This window comes from Alternaria dauci, chromosome 4 (assembly GCF_042100115.1).
Source record: "Alternaria dauci strain A2016 chromosome 4, whole genome shotgun sequence".
NCBI classification, from domain to species: Eukaryota; Fungi; Ascomycota; class Dothideomycetes; order Pleosporales; family Pleosporaceae; genus Alternaria; species Alternaria dauci.
The window spans coordinates 2,569,061-2,588,935 of NC_091275.1; the positions used below are offsets into that span (position 1 = coordinate 2,569,061).

Genomic DNA, 19,875 nt, shown 5'->3' on the forward strand with positions numbered 1-19,875 from the left:
AGCGTCGGCAGCCCTCTGCACTGGGCACCGAGACTTTGCGAGATGAGGATTCCGGCTAGCGGGAACCCCTATTCATGTGCATGACGATCGCCAGGGACCAGTAGCCGAGCTGGACATGGCCGGCGTAGCGATAAGAATTACACAAGACAAATGCGATGCATCGCGAAGAATGAGTGGCCGGTGTTGGCAAATTGGCGCGCTGCGGGTGGTTGTGTGGTCAGGCCAGTTGTTTCGCATTGAAATTTCAGCGTGCACACCCCCGTCGAGAAGCAGCGGCCAATGGCACGGCTCCATGCAGCCTTGCTCCTTCCGAGACGCGTCACGCCCGTGTTGACGTACAGAAGAAGTGTGTGTTGCTTCTTGGGGTGGTGGTGGCGCGTCTTCACACCCACCCTCGATATTCCCTGACCACGTCCCATTGCGCGATTAAACTACCGGCAATTTGCTTTTGTCGAGAATCCGGGGGTGCCATTGCGCTCTATCGTTCCTGCAGTAGTGCCTCGGGCCAAAAGGTTAGTCCAAGCCCTCTCTGACTACCCAGACCCTGGGGCCTCTTCGCTCGCACGCGCCATGGCGATGCGCGTTTGAGCAGGTGCTGACCTTGCAACAACCGCCGGCAGCTCCTCCTTCAATTTCACTTGCACTAGGACGCTGCGAGGTCCGAATTGCTGTGCCGTGCGCAGGATAGCCCGACCCAGCAAGACTTCCGCTACGCTGCTGCAGTCCTCCATTGCTAAGATTGCATGCCCGACGTCGCAGCCACTGATATTAAGACCCCCTCGGCCGCCCACCATGGCTACCACCAGCGACGACCGGTCCCCTAATCCACCTAATCCCTTGGCCCACCGAGACGCCTCTCCTGATCCCTCTGGCCGCCCCTCAGTAGCCCAGTCCACACACTCTGACCAAGCAGGACCCCGCAGATCCAGCTTCAACTTTCTGCGTCGAACCAGCGGGAAAAGCTCCTCTGAAACTCGCGGTAGTAGCACCAACCGCAGCACCTCGCGCGGCAAGATGAGCAGGAAGCAGAAGCAACTCGCCCAGGAGGAGGCTCTTCGCAAGCAGCGCGAAGCTACCATGCTGCCTAAGCAGCCGCCACGCCTGCCCTCTCACTCGGCCCTTCCCCAGATTGCCACGTTCGGAGGTGAAGACGCCCGTCCAGACTCAGTTGCCATTGTCTCCAACAAAGCGGGTACCTACAACCCCAGCGCCCACAACTTCAGTCGACCTTCGACCGACACCTACAGGATGGCTCCCATTCCCAGCTCCAGTCCCGCCGTGGCGCCCCCCGTGCCTGGTCCCTCGCCGTCAACCTATATGGACTACGACCCTTACCCGAGGACTGAGAGTATGACCAACCGTGGTCGCTACAGCTATGCCAGCAGCCAGATCAGCACCGTCAACAGCCCCCGCCGTGTGAGGAGGAGGAAGGATCCCACGCCTTTCAAGTGGGTCACGCATTGCACTTTTTCAAGTCAGCGCTAACAATCACACAGCATCCTTGTCATTGGCACCAAAGGCTGCGGAAAGTCGTCATTCATCGAGTTCCTCCGCACTGCGCTCGCACTGCCTGCTCGAAAGCGTCCGCACACGCCCTCTCCACCTGCTACGGCAGTGGGTGGTGACGACTCACCCTTCACGTCAGAGTTTCTCGAGACTGAAGTAGATGGCGAGAGAGTCGGCGTCACGCTCTGGGACTCTGAGGGCTTGGAGAAGAACATTGTCGACTTCCAGCTACCCATCATCACCTCATTCCTCGAGTCCAAGTTTGAAGACACATTCAGCGAGGAGCAAAAGGTTGTACGCGCTCCAGGCGCCAAGGATACGCATATTCACTGCGTCTTCCTCGTCTTGGATCCTATTCGCTTGGACCAGAACATAGCCGAGGCCCGCAAGAAGTCCAACGTCGTCAATGCTGGCAGTGCCATATTCGGTGGCCTGGATGAGCGCCTAGATCTCAATATACTTCGCGAGCTGCAGACCAGAACGACTGTGATTCCCGTCATCAGCAAGGCAGACACAATCACTGGCGCACACATGCGCTACCTCAAGAAGACAGTCTGGGACACTATCAAGCGTGCAAAGCTGGACCCCCTGGAGGCTCTGAACCTTGACCTAGGTGACGATGATGAAGATCCTGACCGACTGGATGAGCGAGACGAGGACGAATACGAGCATTCGTCAGAGGGTGAAGGAAAATCCGCGGTACTCAATAAGATCCTGGACCGATCCTCTTCCGAAGCTGCGCGCTCGATTGCTTCGTCTGGCTCTTCCACTAGATCGCACTCGCCTCCGACCTCGCCCCCAAGCGCCAGGAAAGGTCACAGCCGCAAGCCCTCCGCCATGTCCGCCTCGATTCATAGTGAAAGTGCTGAGACTCCGTTCTTGCCTCTTAGCATCATCTCGCCAGATCCGTATGACCCCGAGATCGTCGGTCGTAGATTCCCGTGGGGCTTTGCCGACCCTTACAACCCGGAGCACTGCGACTTCGTCAGGCTGAGGGAGAGTGTCTTCAGCGATTGGCGCGCTGAACTACGCGAGGCTTCCCGTGAGCAATGGTACGAGGGCTGGAGGACCACCCGTCTGGAGAAGGGCAGGCGACGAGTCGCGACTTCAGATGGTCCAGCTACCAAGGGACTCTCCGTTCCGGCAACGAATGGTCGAGCAGTCAGTGCTGGCGGCGGCCAGTATCGCCCATATCGCCCCAACGAGTTTTAGGCGCCTCGATCATGAACACTCACGTCTCTTGCCAGTCCGGCATTGTCATTGAGTCGAGCCAACTCCCGACCACTTCCACTGTACAACGAGGCCATCCAACGTCCATCCAGCGAAGCATCTTTTGATCCTTCCACGTTCAGCACAACTCAAACGGTACATGTGTACACTCTGAGGTCTCAATACCTTTTCCTATATCAGTCTGCATCTGGAAGTTTGTGTTTTTATCTGATTTTCAAATTGCGCATACCCTTTTTCATATTGTTTAGTACCATTCGAGAGTCACGCCGTTCCGACACTGTACATTCTGCTCAACAAGGATCCGGGTGGTCGATGTCTTTTACGCTGAGCGTAGTCGGAGCAATGCGGGATCAGTTTCAAACCTGTTTATTTAGCGAATGACTAAGATACTAGTGGAGGATTGGTAGCAAGCAGACCGTGAGGCTGATGAGATTTAACAGAAAAATTGTATCTTATGGAACAATCCTCCCGCTTCACGAATCGTGATTGTCAAAACTAGTATTGATCCATCTGAACGCGCAGGGGAGAGCCGTGCCGAAACCAAGTTCTTGGGTTCAATGCAAAAACAAAACTGATTAGCGCAAAGTTTCCAGAAACACGGTCGGGAGTGTTCGTGGTGTTCAAGGCCGAGATACCAGTTGCAGGACCCACTGTGACATCTCGACCATCCAATCACCTTTCCGTACTTCGCATCGTGCATCTTGGATTGTGCGCAGCGAGCATCCTCCTGCTCCCAACGTTCGTCATCAACGACAAGACCTTCTGCATTCGCAATGGTTTCCGGTATCGCGCCTCGAGAGCTTTTGATATAAGACATGCATTATGCTGTCTTTTCCATTCTGTCGGCGTTTGTTTTGACCTGCACCGCGTTCACGCTCTTTCATCTCTTGCCTCACGACATCGACATGGCATTCTCCCGCAACTATGTGCCGCTGTTCTTTGCTTCCATAGCTACTACCGTGGTAGCGCAAAATGTCTCCAAGGTGGATCTGAGCTGGTACGCGCCCAAGAAGAGCTGGATCAATGATATGGACCAAGTCTTGAACGGCACGGGGACAAACGGCTTCGTGTTCAACAGCTCGCAGCTACCAGCTGGTGTGGAGTACGGAACGTACAATTGGTGCAATATGCCGCATGTGAGGAAAGAAGAGTATGTCAAGGTCGATGATGACTTCGAGCTGGTGTACGTGGAGGTGTAAGTGGCAACGCCAGTCTGTTCTGGTTGAAATAGGCACTTACAGTTAGCAAAGCATCCATCGCCATCACAAGCGCACGCCTTATGCCTCCAACACGTTTCCCAAGGAGGCTTATTCCTGGGATTGCGACGACCAAGGTCTCTTTTACTATGGCGAGCCTCTCAACCCTGCTGGTAACACTTCTGCGTCGACATATTGGAGTGTCTATACCAACCCTGTTAATCCTTTTGCTGTATCTGGTTTCAATGGATCATGCCAGTTCCCGCAAATCACCCGGGAAGGCCTAGACGACTCTTTACAGCATGGCAAGGATCTTTACGGCGTATACCACGACATGCTCGGCTTCTTACCAGACGCCATCAACGAAAAGACAACATGGCGCGTCTCGAACAACGTCATCACTAGCCAAGTTGCAGGCATGCTAATTGAGGGCATGTATAGCCCCAAAGAAAACGTACCACTGCACATTCAGCCCTCCACCATCGACTCCCTGGCCCCATCATATTCCTGCCCTGCAGCCTCTTCCCTCTACAGCTCCTATGGCGTCGGCAGCACAGCTTCAAATTGGACTGCACACCTCAAGGCTACAGCGCCGCTCTTTGCCTCTCTCGACGCCATAAGCGGCGTTGCGACAGGCTCCTCAGAATGGCATAACTGGTTCGATCACTACTACGACAACCTCTCGGCTCGTCAATGCCACGCCAAACCTTTACCTTGTAACATCACCAACCCAGCTCTTTGCGTCACTCAACAACAAGCCGATACCGTTTATCGTCTTGGCCAATACGAGTACTCGTTCATTTACCGCGATTCTCCGCTTTCTCTACAAGCAGCTGCGGCTTCCTACGGTGTTTTCATGGCTGAGGTGGCAGAGAACATGCGGGTTGTGCTTGCAGGCAAAGATACCGTCATCTATCGGCATAACGTTGCGCACGACGGGTCAATGGCTCGCTTACTTAGTTTCTTGCAGGTGGAAACTATGGTTTGGGTGGGCATGGGTTCCGAGGTTGTGTTCGAGGTTTACCGCAAGGAGAGCAAAGCGTATCTGCGTATCCTTTGGAGTGGGCAGGTGCTCAAGAGTTCCAATCCGAGTTTGGGGGAGATTGATATGATTGATCTGGATATCTTCTTTGATTATGTGGATGGGTTGGTGGGGAGGGGAGCGAATAAGGTTGTTGAGAATTGTGCGGAGTAGTTGACTACCAAGTATACGATTCTAAGGCAACAGAGTTCCGGATGTGAACTTTGGTACCGGTGTTCACTGCTATGACTTCATCTTTGCATGTATTCGGAAGACGCGTGTATGTTCTGCTAACGATCCCAGTTTGTTTACCGAGCAAGCAGATTCCACTCCAACGCTTCTTCGCCTACGTTGAAGCGAAGCTTACTAAACGCAAAGGAAGGCTTTTGACTGGATAGTATGGCTAGGATACACATGCAAAGTAAGCATACTAAGCATGCTGTCAGCTTTTCCCCAAAACAGCCCAACCAATCAAGATGAAAGGATTAGACTAGCGACCTCAATGTCTCAACGCTTTCAGGTAAAGGCTGTGATAAGCTACTTCGCTGAGAGCCGAGATTTGGAATGAGAGTGTTGTAAATCGGTTTCAAATTGCGCGAGAATACGTGCTTACTACTGGATGTTTGTGGTGATGTTTGAGTATATAGTAAAGCGAGAATCACACCACTGTAGACCTCATACTTCCCAGGTTACTCGACTGCTTAAGTCTGAGCTTTCTATCACCTGCACTTTGCCTTTCAAACAAGGAAAAGAGTCTTGAGGAGAGACATTGAATTATCGAATTATCGAATCGTCGAATCATCGAATCATGCCACTTTCTACAAATGCGGAGGTAGTAGAGACGAGCAATGGTCTCGTGAACACTCTTCGCGGCATGGCTGGTGACGCGCCACATAGCTTCAGACCTGGTATGTTGTTTCTTACCCTACCTTACGTTCTCCTTGCTTGATCCTCGCTCGGCTCGCCCCGTCATGCACAGTCACACATGCCCTCGATTCTTTGTCCCGAACGTTCCCAGCTGACACACTGTAGCCCACGCCAAAGGCCACCTCCTTACAGGAACTTTCACGCCCAGCGCCATAGCCCCAACCCTTACAACAGCCCCGCACTTTACACACCCCTCCACACCGATCACCGTGCGCTTCTCTTCCTCCACCGGGTTCCCCAAAATCGCAGACACGGACCCCAATGCCAATCCACGCGGCATCGCAATTCGATTCCATCTACCTCCCAAAGAAGACGGAAGACGGCAACACACGGATATCATTGCGCATTCGACACCATACTTCCCCACGCGTACCGGTGCCGAGTTCTTGGAGTTTCTGAAAGCGGCGACGGGGCAGAATACAGGGGAGGCGGTGCCCGAGTTTCTGGGCCGCCACCCGGAGACGGTCAGGTTCTTGCAGGCGCCGAAGCCTAGTCCGGAGAGCTTTGCGACGGAGAAGTTCTTTGGTGTAAACGCCTTCAAGTTGGTCAAAGAGGGCAACACCACGGTCGTCAGGTACCGCATTGTGCCTACCGCTGGGGAGACGCATCTCGATGCTGAGGCGTTGAAGGAGAAACCCGATTCTTACCTTTTCGATGAGCTGAATCCACGTCTCCAGTCTGGACCCATTGGGTTCAAGTTGTTGGCTCAGGTTGCGGAGGAAGGTGACGTGACGGACAATGCGACGGAGATTTGGCCTGAGGAGAGAAAGATTGTTGAATTGGGTGAGATTCAGATTGAGAAGATCGAGGGTGACGAGGAGAGCATCAAGGAGCAGAAGAGCATTATCTTTGATCCTATCCCGCGAGTAGAGGGAGTAGAGCCAAGTGATGATCCGTTGTTGGAGGTACGCGCCAGCGTTTACCTCATCTCTGGAAAGCAGAGAAGGGCTGTGGAAGAGCCGGAAAAGGCGGATAGCGTGGTCGCTACTGATGCCGCAGTGGCTGCAACATAAAGCTCGTTCTGCATGCCGTTCAGAAGGATGGATAAGAGATTCAGATATATATGTCATCTCCAGTATAACTATACGCTTTACACTATCGAGGTTACGTTGTCTTGTGTTTGGAAGTTATGGCTGAGCCACTGTCCTCAGAGACGTTGACAGCAGAATTCACTTTGATCCTGTTTGATCCTTCCAAAGATCGGTAGATCACTTCGCGTCCACGCTATGTTTTGCTAAAGTCGACAGTAAAGGCAATGGTCGCAACATTGCCACTGACCAAATGTGCAGTTCAAGAATAGTTCAGCATGACTCTTTTACATACCTCCTGGCAACCATAGCAGGGCCTTCTAAGTTCTGGTATTCTAAACCGGTTGCGGCGTGATATGCAAGGGTGTAGCCATAGCCGTAGTAACAAAGGCGAAGTCGTGTTGCAGCTGATCATCCGATCCTGCACCCAACATTAGGGCTGAGCGAGTACGATCAAAGAAGTGCAGCCGTCTATCCCAAAGTCCCTCGAGGAGTTATATTCAATGGCGCTTTACTGAGTTGAATACGGTAGTTGTGCCTGGCAATTATGAGGGCATCCCCAGCAATACTTGTGTCTTATTGAGTGACAAAGTATAATATTATGCCATGTCAAGAGCCCTGAATGATATAGGATGTGGCTGTCGTCTCGGGTAAATCTGGGGTAAGTTGGACTCAACAGCGGCAAAGAATGATTGCGCCATCAATCGCCAAGCGTCGGGGTTGTCGCATCCTGCTGATAAGGCTGCGGTGTCTATGCTGTATCGTAATAGCGCGTTATTCAAGCTTTGGACACTGTTCTTTGTCTTATCTTTCCAAGAAGAGGCTTGAAAACTTCGCCACGCGTTCATAGTAAGCTTCGTATGAAGAATGCGATTCGCCTCAGGGTCGTGAATGGGTGGGCGATGGCGTATCATGATAGGATTTCATAGGCGAACGCATTCTTCGTTGCCCATAAATATCGTTCTCAGCCTAGTGACAGGTGTTGCGTGACCAGATGACTGCGCATGGCGGTTGGTGGACTGTGATGCGCTCTATGATTGGCACACCCGGCAAGCGCTTTCCACATGCTACAGGTATTCAATCATCGCCAGTGCTGAAAGTCCCGTGTCAAGCTCTGGTTGATATTCCAAAGAAATCCAGCTACCGTTTGCCCGGAAAGGCTTTACCGGAGTGTGCATTGCCGATACAGTAGCGTGAGCAATGACTGTGATGTGATGGGATGCGGTACGCCATGGTCTTACATTTCCTGGCTATTCATATCGCCCGGATCCAGCTAGTGGGCTACGAGGACTCTTTGTTCAGTGATGGCGATGTGCAGGTGAACTTGGAGGACGGAACGTGCGTCAGAAGAGCTGCCAAATGAGATGAAAGTGGAGCTGCGGGGAAAGATGACATGTTATCTTGGCACCTCCCACGTCAAGCTCTCGACAACACTGCCTTCCAGGTCACAGACCCTATTGGCAAGTTTCGCATGCCATGGATCATATGCTGCCATCAGTTTTGAGAATGGCAGTCTGCCTGTACGCCATTTTCTCAGGGTCTCGATCTGTGGACGCCAGTTCACAGAGGCTGTTGCCAAAAGTAGCTACTGCTGCAAATATCGTTCTTTACAAGCAAGGCCGTGCTAGTGAGACATATACTGGAGTATCGAAGGTAGGATGGTAGCGGGTGACTGTACTTTTCCAATTCACTTCTAATCGCATACCTTCTACGCACGCGCAGTGTACTGACGTGCTACTCTCGTGCACAACACTCCGTTTGTGTGAAAACATCCTCACGACCCATCTCAGTTGTCCAATTTTGTCCGCACCTTTTTCATCCCTCTTCAGGCTTTGCACAACGTGGTGCGTAAGGGTTTCGTGTCCTTCGCTAAGCGCGTTGTACGCCGATTTAACAAGCGTCCTACATTGTCACAGGCGGAGAAGCCCACATTCTGGACTACGCTCACCGTCTGAGCTGCATGGATCCCGCGATCCTGCGTTGTTCAATCAAGTCGCTTTCACTGTTGAGGATCATTCGATCCCAAGAACTGCACTACCCAAAAGGGGACTGCGGCCACTCTCACGTCGTACGACTTATCCCTGTCTGTCCATATATCGATTGCACCGATTATTTGCGGTCGCAAGTCCCGTTTCATTGAGGCGGTCAGAGACATCAAAGGAATTCAAGCATATGGACTAGTATCTCGATGGAACACTCAGTTACTATTAGTCCCACCATCACCCTAGTACAACATCAAGTCTCTCTGATCTCAGCGCGATACCCATACCCTCACGAGCAACGGTACGCCTTTATAACGGCCTCACAGCATGATTACCTCCTTCTCCCATAGTAGAGACAATGCTATCGTTATCGCCACACGAACAGCATCCGGGCTTTCCGTCATCGGTTCGGCATTCATCGTTAGCACTTTTGTCTATTTCCCATTCTTCAGAAAACGTATGTTGTTCTGCTTGATCTCATTTCTAGGGCTAACCATACATAGCTATCAATCGTCTGGTATTCTTCGCGACTTTCGGCAACATCTTGACTAACATAGCAACCTTGATGTCAATCGCAGTGTTACCGAAAGGCTCAGAACCTCCATCCAGCCTGTGCGAGTTTCAGGGGCTACTCATCCAGTGGTTTCTGGTTTCAGATTCTCTCTTCTGTTTATCAATGGCTACGAATGTATTTCTGGTCTTCTTCTACGGGTACGACGCTCAGCAACTCCGTCATCTAGAGAAGTGGTACATCGGATGTAGTTATGGAGTTCCGGCAGTGCCAGTTCTTGCGTACTTCATCCTGAATAGGACTGGACATCAGGTCATCGGGGCAGCAACACTTTGGTGCTGGGTAGCGTCTGATGTCGAGTGGATGCGCATTGCGTTCTTCTACGCTCCTACCTGGTATGTCTTGCCCTCATCATGTCTTTCCCTCATCATGTCTTTCCCTCATCATGTCTTTCCCTCATCATGTCTTTCCCTCATCATGTCTTGCCCTCATCATGTCAAGCGTCACTGATATTTCTAGGGTCGTCATCACTGCGACTATCAGCATCTACGTTATTACTGGCTACCGGATTTGGAGAAAACGAGTTGAACTACGATCAGTTTCTCGCGGCTCGGACCAATTCCTACGCAACCATCCATTGACTGTACGTACGCATGATGCTGTACAGGGTTCTTTACTCGGCATGAACAACATTGTGGTAACGACACAGATCAAATGCGATGTTCAGACGGACGATACAATCTCCCGCGCGGTGTCTTCCGAGCTGGACCAAAACTCCATCAGTTCTTTCGCAAGCAACCGGTTGCTTTCTAAGCCCAGCGGGATCAACGATCTAGCCGCGGAACTACCACTAGCCCCTGTTCCTATCTGCACGACTAGAATCTCCACCGAGGACATCGAAGCCCAGCAAACTCTGCAATCGGGCACAGCCACAAAAACTGGGTACAGGGCAACTGTCGTTGCCACAAGTCCTACAGTGGGCACGACAGTGACACCAACTACACTATCCAAATCGCGTCCTGCTATCAAGCGGACTGCTGAAGGACATGCTGCAGCAATGGCCTACTTGCATGTCGCCTTCCTTATGTTTCTGGCCCTGTTTGTTGTTTGGTTGCCCAGTAGTATCAACCGCATGTACCAGTTCACGAGGAACCGCCCAAGCTTCGCTCTGAACATCATCTCAGCCATCGTCTTACCGCTACAAGGCGCCTGGAATGCCACTATATACATTGTCACTACCCGTACTGAGTGCAGACAAGCCTGGAGTATGGTAATGTCTAAGCTCAGTGGCAAGCCAAGACAAGACCGAACACCACGAAACAAATATTGCAAGAGACCGATGACGAGCTCGCATGACACACGTGAATCTGCTGTCGGTATTGCTTTAGATGATTTCCTCAAACAGAGTGTTCATGTTCGTCACTCTGAGGCGTCAAATCACGATGAGGTGGAGGATGTCGAAGCCCGACGGGATCGAGCGTCATGGTGATCCGTCGATATTTACTCACCTCGTGGTGCTACTGTAGCGCTCTATCAGTGTAACAGTATTTGGATATACTCAAATCTGATCTTTCGTTTTTTGTACACTCATTTCCACAGAGGTATCTACAATTACCAATTACGCATTTGGTCTCTCTGTTATGGCTTCGTCTGCTTTGACGACTCCAGTTTATCTTTTGGTGTGAAATGATGATGCAATAATTGGGTATACGATGTTGTATCAGACGCAGTAATACCAATGTGTCTTGGTGTACGTAGCTATGTTGGTCATGATCTCTGATCAATTAATGTAAATATATGAAGCACCATGACCTCTTGAATCACCCAACGATCTTATCTCGACCCCTTACAACACTATCCATGCCCATTTTCCTCGGCACGAGGATGCTCCTTAGAATACAGAGCTTCCCGTTATCCGGACAAATCTTCTCCCTGTTAAGCTGTTTATCGGCTGGACCGGTCGGACCACCACTGTATTTCGCCTGCCCAAACAGCTTAACCTGTCTCTTATCACTCTCGGGGTACTCTTCGTCGCCCCACCTACCCTTGAAGTTCAACCACGCTGTAGGTGTCTGACCATCGTATGCCGTGAAAGCGTTGTTGCCAGCATTGAACTTGTAAAAGTTGGCCGATAGCACCGGATCCCACATTACGCCTTTGTCAGTGTAGTCTTCCAGGACGCCGCCAGGAAGATTGAGATTGGGGATTGTGTGGTCATGGGTACCAGACATGGCGTAGTTAGCATGCGAGCCTCTGGAGGAGTAGGCAATGGGTCTATCGCCAGATTTTTCGACAGTGTTGTAGCGGAAGGCTTGGCCGTTGGCATGTTGAGAGTACCAGATTGCTTGGGGAGAGCCGTTCTGAAAACGGACCATGACGTGTTCCCAGTCGCCTACATGGTTACCTGGAGATATTGGGTTAGAGCTCGGTCCAGTTGTATTGGGAAAAGGGGGTGGAAACGTACCGAAGTTGAGTTGGCTCCATCCAAGTACGTTACCGCCGTAGTTGTAGGCATAGAAGTACATGTAGAATGCATCGACGTTGCCATTTCCCTTGTCGTTCACGATGATAGCCGCGGTAGTTGCTCCTTCGGTCTTTCCTTGCCCGTTGGGTTTTGTGCCCTTGATCCATGTGGGATCCTTGGTCACATCATCATTTGACGTGAGCCAGACATCGCTACCCATCTGGTCGAGGTTGGATGTAGTCAGGGGGTTTGAAGGGCCGGGAACCTCATTGAAGTTTACGCGCGGAGTCGTGTTATCCAGGAAGGTTTGTATGTCGGTGGGAAAGTATGTATCCTCTGAGTGGAGGTAGACGATTGGCGCTAAGGATGGATTCGTCAATTTCGGTACACAGCAGTAGACAGATCAAGGATTCTGGGCTTCAAGGTTGCTTACCGTATTTGAGTACATAGTCTGGGACACCATTTGGTGTCTGCCTTTCCTGCAAAGTAAGTGGCGCGCAGTTGACCAAAGGCACAACCATCGTAGCCAAAGCAACGAGCGATCTCGTAACCATTGTGCCGTCTTTCTAGTGTATAATGAGAGGAGTAAATGCCAACAAGATCAGTGTTTGATTGCGCATCGCAGCCCATATCATGGACCAACTGTTTCTTATACCAACGCCTACACCCAGCTGACTGTCAACTCGCCTTCCTCAGCTGCCACCAAACTGACCATTTACCCATCCATTCTCCTTCCTCATCAGTCGCGTCCTAGCGACAGTTTGTTTATGCATGGCAGTCATACCCTCAATAATTCGCCTATGTACCCGACTGGTAATCAGCTGCCCCTGCCAATAGTCGGGAAGGCCGACACACGTGCGAACATGTTTGATGGGTGACCAAAAGGAACGTTCGAATTAACTGGAGTTGACAGTGGGTGTGGCTTGGATGATTGGTTGTCGAGCGCTAGGGCCCTGATAGCGAGCCGGTCGTGGCGATCGACGTGGCAGGGATGCACCGAGTTGATAGGGTGAAGGCTAAAGTGATCTGCTTCTGAAACATGATGTTCAGGTGTCAAGGCCGTTATTGGCGAAGATGCAAATGCGATAGGATGCGATGGCAAACACCATGCAGGAGTTGTGCGAGGTGCTGCATAGGATTGCTCCCTGTGCTTGGCTGAACATGCAGACGAAGGTGCTGTTCAAAACCACTCTCATATTCTACAGCCAGCGCCTAGAATACAAATGTTCGCGCGTACTTGCGGTCCATTTCAGCATACTCCTCCTTGAGCATCCTGCTTCTAAGCTTGTTCAGCCGAAGAACCACGCCCTCTTCTTCGCCCTCCAAGTCTTCCACTTCCTCATCCAGGTCCTTCGTGCCCTTGATCTTCCACACTAGTCCCTGCAGACCCCCGCTCTTCGCGTGATCGCGTTTCTCGCGTGCCTCAGCAGCTAGGTATGTCATGATCTTCCCCCATGACTCAAGACCAACTTCTTCGCACTTTTCGCACTTCTTGCGGAGGTCGTCGTTTGCGCGTATGGGCTCGAGCGACTGCGCAAGCTTGGACGTAGAGACAGCGTCACGCACCCAAGAGAGACCTTGTTGGCGCTGACCAGATGAGCTGCCAGCTGTCGCAAAGAGGATCTCACCGATGTAGTTCTTCAAGGCGGCTTCTTCGCAGCGATCACTTTCTTTCCGGCGAAGTGGTTCGTCACCAGACGGTGGCACCTCCGGGTAGTCGGGTTCGCGCAGCAAACTGAATAGAGTGCCGACAAGACTGTTGTCTTTTTTAGTTTGTGTCAGAGGGACACGATCCTCTTCTGCTTCGATGCGAGCACGAAGCAAGGAAATGAATATCGGAAGCGCAGACGTGACTCTTCGTTGCTCTGCTAAGAACGTAGCCAAGTTTGTCGCGGCATAGACAATGTTTGGTGTTATTGCTTCTTTTGGTGCTGTAGATGAAAGAATGCCACTGTCACGATCGATAACCGCTGAAGGGTCGGGTGTCGGGAGACCCGCGATGGCAATGTCGAGTGCCCACCTGTACATTTCCTCCGCAGAATCTGGAAGCTTTCGGAAGCTGAGCCAGTCTGCGTAGCTTAATGCAGCGGATAGTCGCTGGTATGTAGTGAAACCCTTCGAGGTAATTATCTTGAGGTAAAACGTTTCTGGTGCTTCCGCTGCAGGTGTGCGATGCTCCTCATCTGGGGGCTCGGGCATACCCGGGAGGACAGCCTTTGGTCGTGGATTCGAGGGTGATTGAATAAACTCTGGTGCCCAAACATTTCTCCTCCACTTGTCCGTTACCCATCCGTCTAGTCTTTCGGCAGCATTGCCCATGCCCATTAGAACTTCATAGTATCCTTGCCGCCACTCCTCGCTCTTTGCAGTCAGATCGAAGCCTGCCTTGCCTAGCCCAGGCACTAGTATTCCTCCTTCTTCCTGATCCATCAAACCCGCGCCATCCTTGTTGGGGTTCTCCAGTCGGTTCAGCGCATATTCCAGCTCCGAGTAAACCCGCGCCCAGTTTGGGAAACCCTCTTCCTCGTTATTCTCGGGCACCTGCCACCACTTTCCCCTCCTGAACCTGAACCTCGTGATCAGGCTCCACTCATGGGGCGACGGAAAGGCCCGCTCTTGTTGCTCGCTCAATATGCCCAGACTCGCGATGCTGACACATGACGAGAGGAGAAAGATGAGAATGCTGTAACGCACACTCAGTTTTGCCGTCTCTTTTATGAACTTCTTGTGGTTTGCGCTGATGGAGAATAGACGTTGTAGTTGGCCATTGGAGAGGTGCTGGCCGGAGGGGTACAGGAACGGTAGCTGTGGCCGCGGCGAGCCTTGGTGCGCGACGAGGAATTGGCGGGGGTGTCTATACGAAAACTGGCGCGGACGTGGACGGTCGGAGGGGCGAGTTGTCGGAGGCCTCAGTGAGCCCTGTGGAAGCTTTGTTCGATGCGCCGGTGGTCGCATTATGGCTTGCGGCCAAAATACTGATGCTCAAGGTGCGCGTTCCAGCCGTGGTTTCACGCGCCAAGACTACTCTACTCTGACCGCCCCGGCAGAAAAGTTGAGAATCTCCATTCTCGTTTCGCGACGCTCCTAGTTATCTACAACATTTTTGCGCGCCCACCATGTCCAAGTCTAAGATTGATGCCCCCGAGAAGAAGCGCAAGCGCGACGCCGAGGTCGCTGAAGATGCACCAAAGAAGTCCAAAAAATCCAAGAACACCGAAGATGTCCAGGATGCGCCAGCCGATGCGACTGAGGTGAAGAAGGAAAAGAAGGACAAAAAGGACAGGAAGTCCAAGAAGTCCAAGGACAACGTTGACACATCGGCCATCGACGATGCACTAGAAGACGCGAAGAAGGACAAGAAGGACAAGAAGGAAAAGAAATCGAAAAAGTCCAAGAAGTCCAAGGATGCCGATGCATCTGAGGACGCGCCAGAGGCTGAGCTCATTGACGAGATGAAGTCTTCTGAGAACTTTATCACCGTCAATGACGATGAGCCGATGCCCGATGCCACCGAAGACGCTCCTGCGAAGAAGGAAAAGAAGGACAAGAAGGACAAGAAGGATAAGAAGGACAAGAAATCCAAGAAGAGCAAGGATGCTGCCGTTCCTGAGGACACACCTATGGAAGATGCAGCTGAAGATACCCTGGCCGAAACCAACGGGGTAGATGCCGAGTCCAAGGCTGAGAAGAAGGAAAAGAAAAAGGAGAAGAAGGAGAAGAAGGACAAAAAAGAAAAGAAGGCGAAGAAGGCAGCGGAAGCAGCGACGAACGGCGAAACCTCGGCTGAGGAGCCCAAGGCTGAGACCAACGGCAACGCCACTGCAGAAGGCGCAGAAGTAGAAGTCGAGGGTGGTGAGGAAGTCGAGGTAGAAGGAGAGGAAGCCCAAGCCGCAATCGAGGCTAATAAGGGCCGCTTCATCGTCTTTGTCGGTATGTGCTGTGTATGATCCACCTGCTACAACCTATCTAACACGATTTTACCAGGCAACCTTCCCTACAGCGCTACGAAAGAGCAAATCGAGAAGCATTTCGAAAAGATCAAGCCTACCGATATCCGTCTCCGTACATACAAGGGCACAGAGAAGTTCATGGGGACATGCTTCGTCGAATTCGACCGCTACGACCGTATGGTGACGTGCTTGAAGAAGTACCATCACTCCGTCTTCCCCGATCCTAAGAAGAAGGAGGGCAGGAAGATCAATGTTGAGTTGAGGTAGAATTCCCTTTGCGCGCCTATTTCAGCCTCATCGCCACAGCCCCGAAGAAACACAACTCAAGAAACTAAGACACGTGCTGACCCTACCCTACAGTGCAGGAGGCGGCGGCAATAGCGAAGCCCGCAAAACCAAGATCGCAGCGAAGAACGAGAAGCTGCACGACGAGCGCGCCCGCGACCGCGTCAAGAAGACCGAAGTCGAAATGAAGCAGAACGAGCGCAAGCAGAAGAAGGAAGCCAAGTCAGGCAAGAAGGGTGGTGACGATGCAGAGACTGCTGAGCCTGAGCAAGCCGATGAGGCTAGTACTTTTGGCATGAACCCGGCGCGTTTGGCTATGATGCAGGGGCCTGAGCGCCCCCAGCACAGGTCAAGATACTAAGGGATGGCTGAGTCAGAAGCGATGAGATGGGGCGTTCATCTATGAGCCATTTTGCTTATAGATGTGTTTGTTGGTTACACGAGTTGATTTATACACGATTTGAGTTCGGGGCTTGGCCTCATCTCATAATACCATAGTTGTGAATCTTTGGAAAACGCTGGACTGATAATGTTGCAAGATAGACACGACTACATGGAGTGGAACAAGAGGGTCAGGAAGTAAAACAGCTTTGCGATAAACACTGTGAATCAAGAGCGTAATGCCTACATCCTAGCACTAGCAGTTTTAGCAAATCAGCACGCTGCAAAATGGTCTTGTGTCACCGCTCTCAGTCGAAATCATAAATATTTCATTCATGCATCTCTAGTGCTGAGTAAGGTGGTAGTCTAAAGGAGTGACAAAGAATCGAAAGGTGCCGTCATTCCACCCGTGTTAACAACATTACAATCGTAAAGAACGCTACATGTTTAGACTTTTGTGTGACATTCAATCCCGTTAGCCCCAGTGCTAGTTTCCGACATACTGTAGTTTTCGGACTTAGTAATGGCCATAGTCTTCCGTCGTGCAGACTGTGGTCGTGCCAGTGGAGATGTAAGTGGTTGGCTTCTTCGCAGTTTCGGTAATGACGGCCGTGGCGGTCTTGGAAGACGTGATGGTCTCCTTAGCAGTGGCAATGCTGGTCTTGTAAGAAGTACCGGTGGAGCTGTGTAGATGTGAGCAGGATGATCGTCTCTGGAGAGGGTAACTAGGTACTTACACAACTGGAATGGTCTCGCACTTGGTAGACGACTTGACTTCGCTTTCTACCACGGTGTTGTAGATGGTTGTCACAGTCGAATAGACTTTGGTGTTGAAATGAGTAGTGTAATCAGTCACAGTCTTTGTGCTAGCACCGGTAGTGGTGTATGGGCATGGAGACGCGGTAGTGGAGAGTATCTCGGTGACAGTGGTGACCGGAACGACCTCAGTCTTGGTAGACAAGTAGGTAGTCTCGTACTCCCCGACACTAGAGGTGATCCACGTGGCTACGAAGAGTCAATTTTTGATGATGCAAAGCGGCGTTGAGATACATACAGGAAGTGCAGACTCCTGTCTCTTCCTCAGGGGGAGGAGCTTCATATCCAACGGAGGACTTGGGAGGTGTGGGATAGCCTGGAAAAGCAGCAACCACGGAAGCCGAAGCAACGAGCGTGAGGAGGTTGTTGAAGAGCATCTTTTGCTAAAGATGAGGGTGATCTGGGCTGAAGGAAAGCGAGTGACGATGTGTATAGATCTGGTGGAATGGGCTGTCGGATAGATCGTTGCAGACACTGGGGGCTGATGATGGTTTCGAAGTGGAACATAGCGTCGCTTTATACTTGAGCCCTGGTCACGAAAGCTCGTATCCCCAGTGTATCATCTTGCGTTTCTTGTTGAGCGTTGGGCCAAAGAAGCAATGTCGTTCTCCCGCAGCATCCGAGTGATCGACAACGCGATCCGTACCTGGGTAGTACCTTGAACATCTCACAGCATAGCTTAGAGGAACAGACAGTGCGGAGAAAGTACTGCAGTTAGACCAAGAAGAGACGGGCATAGGTCAAACATACTGATGCGGGCCTAGATCACGTCGTGCCGTGGAAGTACCTAGGTACCTAGGTAGTCAGGACTCCACCGCGATCTTTTAGCCCACCGGTTGCGATGGCTACCAGTGTCAATATACTTGTTATGCACGCGCAAGCCTTGAAAATTTTCTCTTAGAGCGACACATGTTGAACGTGCACCTCATGGCGTTATGTGGTATGGAATGGATGCAGGTGATGACTACGATGAAAGTTAGATTAATATTATTATTATAATAAAGTTAAGTTTTAATAAAGTAACGAAATGTTAAGAATGAATTAGTTCAAAACTGTTTTCTTTAAATTTCACTTTTCTTAACAACCTAGTCAGCTAAGAGTATACTAACTTCGAGAAGTTTTCTATTTAGGTTAGACTATGCTAACTCTGGGCGCGGGCATGGTTGGATGACGTGTATGCACGCGGGTTTATTGAAGAAGATTACACGACTTTGAGCCGAAGGCTCTTCCGGACACGATGAGGCAACGAGTGGAGGCAGATCCTCGCTATCTGCACGCGTGTTTACCGGTAGTTCCCAGTATGAATCCCAGGAACCCGGAACCCGTTGGAGTGGCCGGAAAACACGGAATTGGAAGCTGAGCCCCTCGCTCTTGATTGGGGACTACCGACTAGTTCGACCGGATGTTTCTAGCGATGATCACCGCAGCGCTGCATTCTAATAGCAAGTTGTCTTTGCGGTGAAGGATGCGTGGTACGATGCACGTGCGGCTTAAGCAATTCGCGATTCTTGATGGACGCTGTTGTTCGACAGAGAGCAGTATACGCGTCAAGTTGAGTACTGTGTGGAGACGAGAGTTTGTTTGTAGACGGCAGAGAGGTGTTGTGATGAACGACGAGGATCCAGCCATTGTGGGGTTTCTGGGCGCACGGCCCGAGACCCACCGGCCGCGGCTTCCATCACAACTTTTTTGTGATGCCGCTGACGAACACATCGCCTCTGCCATTGCTTCACGACCCCGCCTTTTTGGATAATAACTCAACCGTTCCGAGTATCTTCACCACGCCGCCTCGACTGTACGACGATCGGCAAGCGCAAAATCTCGCTCTTGGTTAGCAGAGACGCGCTCGGGGGTCCGCAACGAATTCGGTATGCGACGCTAGTTCCTGCAGTCACCCGACAGACCGCCCCAGACTATTCGCAGTACGACTGTAGTAGTTGATGTAGATTTCTAGAAGACTCCGATCTTAAGAACGATGAGCCAACCAGCAGCTGGTCCGGGCAACCCTCCTACACGGGCGGCTGAAAGCGCGTACGAAGGCACACCCATCACATCTCCACGGTCATTACGCCAACTTTCGATATACTTCCTCGGGAGCGCCTGCCTATTGGCATCGACTGCCATAACGCGAAAGGCTGTATGGAGACGGCAGCTCCGTGTCATGCCGAAGTTTTTTGAAGCGAACACAAACCCGCACGAATACTTTAGTCCCTTCTCAGACGCCTGTCAGGCTCTGAACCTGGCAACAATGAACTGTGCCAGCGTCGGAATCATGGCACTGGGTGGCGCAATGTGGACCTTCGATATTGCCAATCTGAAAGAAGCTCGGGCAGTTCTACGGAGCCGCTTAAATTACGACCGAATCTATGAATCCGAAGATGATATACCAAACAGCATCAGCGAGATGATAATAGCCTCTGGACAGATGCGAATAATAGAGGAGGACGAGAAGAACGATTTCAAGAAAGACCAATAACGACCGTTGACGTGTACGAGTACGATTGTAAGAATAGTGTATACAACAGAAAGGCTGAGCGTCCACCAGCCGCGTATAGTAACACAGCTGCGGTAGTCTCTC

General features: G+C 51.4%; 7 protein-coding genes across 7 annotated transcripts; 4 read left to right on the forward strand and 3 right to left on the reverse strand.

Annotated features, from left to right (window-relative positions):
* Positions 1-792: 792 nt before the first annotated feature.
* On the forward strand, positions 793-2,718 carry ACET3X_005405 (uncharacterized protein; the record flags this gene model as incomplete). Its single annotated transcript, XM_069451607.1, has 2 exons — positions 793-1,448; positions 1,497-2,718. 2 exons carry the CDS (start codon positions 793-795, stop codon positions 2,716-2,718), a joined length of 1,878 nt encoding a protein of 625 aa, XP_069307449.1.
* A 923-nt stretch (positions 2,719-3,641) lies between these two features.
* On the forward strand, positions 3,642-5,127 carry ACET3X_005406 (uncharacterized protein; the record flags this gene model as incomplete). Its single annotated transcript, XM_069451608.1, has 2 exons — positions 3,642-3,931; positions 3,987-5,127. 2 exons carry the CDS (start codon positions 3,642-3,644, stop codon positions 5,125-5,127), a joined length of 1,431 nt encoding a protein of 476 aa, XP_069307450.1.
* A 700-nt stretch (positions 5,128-5,827) lies between these two features.
* Positions 5,828-6,893, forward strand: ACET3X_005407 (uncharacterized protein; the record flags this gene model as incomplete). Its single annotated transcript, XM_069451609.1, has 2 exons — positions 5,828-5,861; positions 5,986-6,893. The coding sequence occupies 2 exons, from the start codon at positions 5,828-5,830 to the stop codon at positions 6,891-6,893; spliced, it is 942 nt and encodes a 313-aa protein (XP_069307451.1).
* A 4,222-nt stretch (positions 6,894-11,115) lies between these two features.
* ACET3X_005408 (uncharacterized protein) lies at positions 11,116-12,486 on the reverse strand. Its single transcript, XM_069451610.1, has 3 exons — positions 12,299-12,486; positions 11,866-12,225; positions 11,116-11,805 (listed from the first exon to the last, which is right to left on the reverse strand). Exons 1-3 carry the CDS (start codon positions 12,417-12,419, stop codon positions 11,222-11,224), a joined length of 1,065 nt encoding a protein of 354 aa, XP_069307452.1. The 5' UTR covers positions 12,420-12,486; the 3' UTR covers positions 11,116-11,221.
* A 591-nt stretch (positions 12,487-13,077) lies between these two features.
* On the reverse strand, positions 13,078-14,820 carry ACET3X_005409 (uncharacterized protein; the record flags this gene model as incomplete). The annotated part of the gene is made up of 1 exon (XM_069451611.1): positions 13,078-14,820. The coding sequence occupies one exon, from the start codon at positions 14,818-14,820 to the stop codon at positions 13,078-13,080; it is 1,743 nt and encodes a 580-aa protein (XP_069307453.1).
* Positions 14,821-14,981: 161 nt separating this feature from the next.
* On the forward strand, positions 14,982-16,461 carry ACET3X_005410 (uncharacterized protein; the record flags this gene model as incomplete). Its single annotated transcript, XM_069451612.1, has 3 exons — positions 14,982-15,795; positions 15,850-16,078; positions 16,176-16,461. The coding sequence occupies 3 exons, from the start codon at positions 14,982-14,984 to the stop codon at positions 16,459-16,461; spliced, it is 1,329 nt and encodes a 442-aa protein (XP_069307454.1).
* A 363-nt stretch (positions 16,462-16,824) lies between these two features.
* Positions 16,825-17,780, reverse strand: ACET3X_005411 (uncharacterized protein). The gene is made up of 3 exons (XM_069451613.1): positions 17,536-17,780; positions 17,219-17,486; positions 16,825-17,164 (listed from the first exon to the last, which is right to left on the reverse strand). Exons 1-3 carry the CDS (start codon positions 17,672-17,674, stop codon positions 16,999-17,001), a joined length of 573 nt encoding a protein of 190 aa, XP_069307455.1. The 5' UTR covers positions 17,675-17,780; the 3' UTR covers positions 16,825-16,998.
* Between the last annotated feature and the right edge of the window lie 2,095 nt (positions 17,781-19,875).

Bases quoted from the DNA above. Each gene is read 5' to 3' on its own strand.
- ACET3X_005408 (XM_069451610.1), bottom strand. From the start codon at position 12,419: ATGGTTACGAGATCGCTCGTTGCTTTGGCTACGATGGTTGTGCCTTTG. The intron at 12,226-12,298 runs GTAAGCAACCTT...ATCCATCCTTAG, and splicing joins AGACTATGTACTCAAATACG to CGCCAATCGTCTACCTCCAC. The intron at 11,806-11,865 runs GTACGTTTCCAC...CAATATCTCCAG, and splicing joins ATGGAGCCAACTCAACTTCG to GTAACCATGTAGGCGACTGG.
- ACET3X_005411 (XM_069451613.1), bottom strand. From the start codon at position 17,674: ATGCTCTTCAACAACCTCCTCACGCTCGTTGCTTCGGCTTCCGTGGTT. The intron at 17,487-17,535 runs GTATGTATCTCA...GACTCTTCGTAG, and splicing joins GACAGGAGTCTGCACTTCCT to CCACGTGGATCACCTCTAGT. The intron at 17,165-17,218 runs GTAAGTACCTAG...ACATCTACACAG, and splicing joins TGCGAGACCATTCCAGTTGT to CTCCACCGGTACTTCTTACA.